The following is a 6,178-nucleotide window of genomic DNA, read 5'->3' as shown; positions in this document are numbered from 1 at the left end:
GCCATGTTTATGCAACACGCAGCTATGCTCAGCTGAGATTTTCACCACGACTTTGAAGGAATTACTGAAAATATAAGTGAACATTACTTGAATTATCAAAATAGTTTGAACACAAAGTTTCTAGGGAATAGTGACGGCTTCAAATACTGCAAAGACAGTTTTACCAGCAGTCATGTCACAATGTTTCACATTTCTTATTTTACACCATTTGCCTATACAGCCCTACATGCTGTTTAATACTGAATCCATCTGATAATGTTGGCCCATAGTAGGCTGTCCACACTGAGCCATCAATAAGCCAATGTTGGTTTGACCCAAGCTGTGGAGCACTGGCTCAGTGAGGACTGCCCACAGCGGGTCAACATGTTTGTTCACATTAGGTCCTCATTGGTTCATTGCATGGACAACAAAAATGGTGAATGTGTTTTTCATTAAATATTGTCATCTAGGTAAGAAATCTGTCCAAATCTATCTGTTTTGGGAAGATTTGCTGCTTCTTGAACATCTTTCCCAATAATATCTTTAGTTACATAAGACTTTTCATACCAGCAGTTCGAAGTGCTTTACAGACATGTGATAAAGCTCAACAGTAATAGAAGAAACTATAAGCATTCATTTATAATCATAACACAATGACACAGCCCAAATTAAAATGATAAATACCAAAGACGTGAAATTCTAATTAAACGCTAAGTTAAAGAAATATGTTTTGAAACAAGCGTGCACTGAGCCTGTTTGTTTAAAAGAAGGTGGAACTGAGTTCCATAGTTTAGAAGCAGAATAGCAGAAATAACTGAAAAAGGCCTCTCCACACTTTCTGGATTTTACGAAAGGTATTTCCAGAAGGTCAGTATCTGCAGACCTAAAGTCATGTGTTGGTACATAAGCATACAGACACTTTGTGATGTAAGCAGGTGCCTTAAGCCTTAAAACTAGTAGCAGAACTTTAAAATATATCCTAAATGATACAGACAGCCACTGCAGTTCTTTCAAAACAGGAGTGATATGAGCTTTTTTTGTTGTTATGATCTGTGCTGCTCCTTTTTGTTTGAGCTGTAGAAGATGGATTTCCTATGAAGCCCAGTAAGACGAGCATTACAATAGTCAACGTTTCTCTGCATTGTTCTGAGGTATAAAAGGCTGAACTTTGGCAATAATTCTCAAATTATATAAACCTGCTTCAGTGACTGCATTTACACGTGACAAGTGTCAACAGCACAGCTATGAAAATTGATATTATCACCCAGAGGTAACATGTACAAAGAAAAAAGCAAATGCCCTAAAACTCAACCTTATGATGCTTCCCAAGAATTGTTAAATAAGGCTCAGAGATGTCAGCAATACCAAGAGATGCCACACATATCATTTCAGAATTTCAAAGCAAGGGGTCAACGTTTATTTAAATGACCAGTTTTTCTGTTTTCTGCCTTCTGTCCAGTGAGTGCTGGGATCGGCCCCAGTATATCCCTGTGACCCAGGAGGATAAATGGCTTAGTCTCTGTGTTGTCAGCTATTAACATAGAGATAATAGTGCTGGCTGTAGTAGATGGGTGGTTTTCTTCTTTATGAGAGGTGTGTCTGTACTTGTTTTCTGTGATAGGTTGTGACATCCTGAATGGCACCCTGCCTTGATGATTCAGGGAAATCTAACAGCATGTTTATGCAAAGGGTTGCTATGCTCCATTGAGATTTTCCCTATAATTTAAGGAAGGAATTACTGAAAATATAAGTGAACAATATTTGAATTATCAAAATAATTTGAACACTTGATTGGTTGATATACACTTGAAATGGTTAATATACTGCAAAAACTCTAATCCAAATGTTCAGTTTTACCACCAGTCATGTAAATGTTACATTTCCTATTTTACCACACTTGCCTGTACAGTTCTACATGTTGTTTAATGTTATACACATCTGAAAACATTGGTCCAGTGTAGGCTGTCCACACTGAGCCATCAATAAGCCAATGTTCATTTGGCCCAAGCTGCACCGATGAGCACTAGCTCAATGAGGGCTGCTCACAATAGGTCAGCGTGTTTGCTCACATTTGGTCTTCATTGGTTCACAGTGGGCATGTTCACTGGGACAACAATAGTGTGGAGTCTGTTCTAGTAAAGGCTTGCTGCTTGTGTACTATATAAATGCACATAATATCTTTAATAATAATAATAATATCTTTATGTATAAAGTACTTTTCATGCCAGTGGCAGCTCAAAGTGCTTTACAGACAGGTGATAAAGCTTAACATCCATAGAAGAGACTATGAGCACTCATTTAAAAACATAGGGTAAAGACAGATCAAACTAAAAGCATAAATACCAAAGAGATGTAGAATTTTAATTAAATGCCAAATTAAAGACATTTCTTAAAAGTGTGAACTGAGCTTGACTGCCTAATAAAATGCAAATTGAGTTCCACAGTTTATAAGCATAAAACTGAAAGACGCCTCTCTGATCATCAGAAGGAATGCAAATATATAACTGTATGTCATCAGCATAGCTATGAAAATGTATATTATGTTTACTAATGACGTCACATAGAAGTAGCATTTTCAAAGAGAAAAGCAAAGGCCCCCAAAATTGAACCTTGTCTCCACAAGAAATGTTAAACAAAGCTCAGGGATGTCAGCAATTCCACATGATGACACACATATAATCATTTTAGAATTTGATATGAAATGAGTGGCACCACACTCCTCCACTGCACCCGCCAATCCAGTTCAGCACAGTAAGTTACTGTAAACTCCTCTCAAGGTACCCAAGGGGCACTGTACAAAGCAACTGAGAGACAACATGAGTTTAGCTATAGCTTGCTTTTATATATATATATATATATATATATATATATATATATATATATATATATATATATATATATATATATATATATATATATATATATATATTTGCCGCTCACGCACTCACACTCTACTGCAGACTTTCTGCGGAACAATGACTGCTGTAGATGAACACTCCCACATTAGCCGGCATGAGCCGGAAGTGTACCGCTGAACTATCCCCGGAGGAGGTTAGTAGCTAACAAAATTATTAATAAATGCTTACCAGACATTATAAACAGTGTCACACAGTAGGCGATCATTTATTGATTGTTTTAATATCCTGTCATTTTCAGTTTAAGGCGCCTTTTCATTGTTAATTTGATTCTTAGCAAAAGTTAGCTTGCAAGCTTCTCATACAACTCTGCACCGTGTAGTTCAGACAAAGCTGAAGGGGTCTTAATAGAATTTTCCGTTCCACCTTAAATAGGACAGACTAACTGACTCACCATTTAAGGTGGAACGGAAAACTCAAATAAGAAAACAGTCAGCTTAGCATCTAGCCAGCTAACTAACCAGCGTTCATGAAATATAGCGTTAGCTAGCCAGCTGTTTGGTGCGTAATATATTAACCTGGCTTTCGTTGTCTCCAAACACGTCGCTCGTACGGATTTAATATGCTGTTTCAGTTTATTTAATTGTATGTGTTTCTGCTGAAGCGTTATCTGCATAAAGCTGTCTGCGCTAACGTTAGCTAGCTTAGCACAAGTTAGCGGGCTAGCATATTTGATTACGTCAGATTTGTCTCGTCGCTGCGACTCCGCTTCCACACGTCCTTAGCTAATCGAATAAACTCGATTAACAACCCAGCGCTGTGTTTAGGGGATGGAAGTGGACTGCCAGCCAGAGGAACTGTCTAAATCCCCATACGAAGACCGCTGTGCCGATCTTGGAGGCGTCAAAGACATGAGGCTGGAGGCTGAAGCAGTGGTCAACGATGTGCTCTTTGCTGTGACTGACATGCATGTGTCTCAAACTCTCACAAACGCCTTGGACATGGCTTATATAAACGTGGAAACTAGAGAAGGGAACCGCTACTGCTTAGAGCTCACCGAGGCGGGGCTAAGGGTGAGTGTGGATAGAGGATTGTCATTTTATGTTGTCGCCTATGCTGCGTGTTTCTACTGAAACGTCTCTTGTTTCAGGTGGTGGGCTACGCCTTTGATCAGGTCGATGAGGGTCTGGGATCCCAGTATCATGAGACTGTTTACTCGCTGCTGGACTCCCTCAGCCCTGGGTACAGAGAGGCGTTTGGAAATGCGCTGCTACAGCGACTCGAGCGGCTCAAACAAAACGGACAGTGAAGAATTCAGAGTCCAGCACCAAACCAGGAGTTTGGTTATATCAAAACAGCTTTGCTAGCTAATTGTTATGCTGCAGTTACGTGGACAGTCAGCTTAAAGCATCAGTGGTATCCTTTCCTATCAGTAAGACCTTATTGCCTGATTTTACTTCTGCGTTTTAACAAAACTTTTCAGTCAAATACTAGTTAAGTTACATACACGGCTACTTGGCAATGTTTTTATTGTGTTTTAGGGCAGTGACACAGTGAGGGCGTTGATTGAAATGCACCATAGCACACTGCTGTTATTCGAAATACTGAAAAGGAACAGGACAGAAAATACCGTTGCTGATGCACAGGACCTCTGAAAAGTCAGTATTTGCTAATCGTTTGGTAAACTGATAATGCGTCTACAAAAAAGAAAATAAATAGGCCTAAATGTTTTTTTTACAGATGGGTATTTCACTATTTTTGACTAAACAGGACCTGGAAAAGCTGCTTATTTTTTGGTAACCGACTGGTTCCCTTGAAGTCTTTACTGTGATGATCTAGAATTGTTTGTTTAGGATGTCTGCGATGGAGAGGCCCTCAAAAATCTCTTTGGGAAGGACTTTTATTTTGGAAAATGGGATTCCCCCTACACATCCTTTACTTAACTCAGTTTATCGCTTTCAAGACTACTTAATACCACTGAAATGCATGTTTGCTGATGTGCTTTACTTTTTCCGGTTTTATCAGACATTGTATTTGTTTTTACTTTACCTGGTTGACATTTTTAACTGCACAGAATCTCAAGTATTTAGTGTTTTGCATCCAAAACAGGAGATAAATTATTAACCATAACTACAGTAGGCTTGAAGTAAAATGTTTGCATTTTAGGGGGATGAATGATTGTAGCACATCAGTACAACAGTATCTCATTTGCAGTCTTAGTTTTTCTATTATTATTATTATTATTATTATTATTATTATTATTACATCAGCCGCTTCAGTTTAGATTACATTTCAGCCTTTCCTTAGTTAAAGAATATATTTTAAAAAGCTGTTTATTCTTTTAGGTGCACAGGATTTTAAACTGCACACTGACCTTTACCCCAGATCATATGTGCTCTCTGTTGCACAAAACCACCCTTAAAGAAAGAGAGTAGCCATTATCTGTGATATTTGAAAGGGCTACCAAAACATGTACAAGGTTACATTCCATTGATTTTTGTTTATTGTTTGGATTTTCGATAGAGAGAGAAATGTAAGCTTTGATATAAATGCATAAACATGAAAGGGTTAACCTCATGTTTTATAAGCCTGTTGAAATTCAACCTACATTTATAATTTTCATATATAGCTTTTGAGGCAGATGATAATGTGCTGCTTTGTCTGAATAAGGCCAGTCATCAGACTTGCTCTCATCATCTGTGCAAATTTTCATGAAACCAAATAAATCCATCTTGAACATGCCTCTAATTATTTTAGGGAATTTGTTCAGAAACCTCAGAAAAAAGTAATGATTGTGTGTATAAGAAACGACAGGACTTAAGTTATGCTGTCTCTTGAATGGCTGCGTACCTATTTCTGTTCAATAAAAGCACACAAAGTATTGCTGCTTTTGTTGCATACTGAATTCATTTAAGTTGCAAGGATTGTGTCTAAAGTACAATACAATGCTGTGTCAAAAACCAACACATGCTTCATGCTTGTACTCTACAGTTGGCCAAAGGTGACCATTTCCATTCACTAACCACATTTACAAAACAACGCACTCAAGATCACAGCATGGAGTTAAACAATGGTTTTATTGACATCAAAAATTAAATCTTAATCCTATTATTTGATGGTATGCATACAATGCAATCTTTGAGATTAACTGTGGCTCTTAAATATGTTTACATTGGGTACAGTGAAGCTAAATTGTTAAAACTATGATTCTAAATTGTTCTCAGGGTCAGTTTATGAAACTACATTTACTCCATTAATATTTAATTTTAGCAGGTTGTGCACTCCTCTGTTAACATGGGACTTTTTCCTCTTGTAATAGCCTCAGCTGATCTTTTTCAACCATT

General features: G+C 37.7%; 1 protein-coding gene across 1 annotated transcript; it reads left to right on the top strand.

Moving 5' to 3' along the window:
- The first annotated feature begins 2,967 nt into the window (after positions 1–2,967).
- Positions 2,968–5,717, top strand: LOC108435761 (gsk3b interacting protein). Its single transcript, XM_017711799.2, has 3 exons — positions 2,968–3,030; positions 3,662–3,907; positions 3,985–5,717. The coding sequence occupies exons 1-3, from the start codon at positions 2,968–2,970 to the stop codon at positions 4,141–4,143; spliced, it is 468 nt and encodes a 155-aa protein (XP_017567288.1). The 3' UTR covers positions 4,144–5,717.
- The last annotated feature ends 461 nt before the right edge of the window (positions 5,718–6,178 follow it).

This window comes from Pygocentrus nattereri, chromosome 10 (assembly GCF_015220715.1).
Source record: "Pygocentrus nattereri isolate fPygNat1 chromosome 10, fPygNat1.pri, whole genome shotgun sequence".
Taxonomy (NCBI): domain Eukaryota; kingdom Metazoa; phylum Chordata; class Actinopteri; order Characiformes; family Serrasalmidae; genus Pygocentrus; species Pygocentrus nattereri.
Note: the sequence above shows the minus strand (reverse complement) of the source record. Positions and strands in the feature narration are given on the sequence as shown.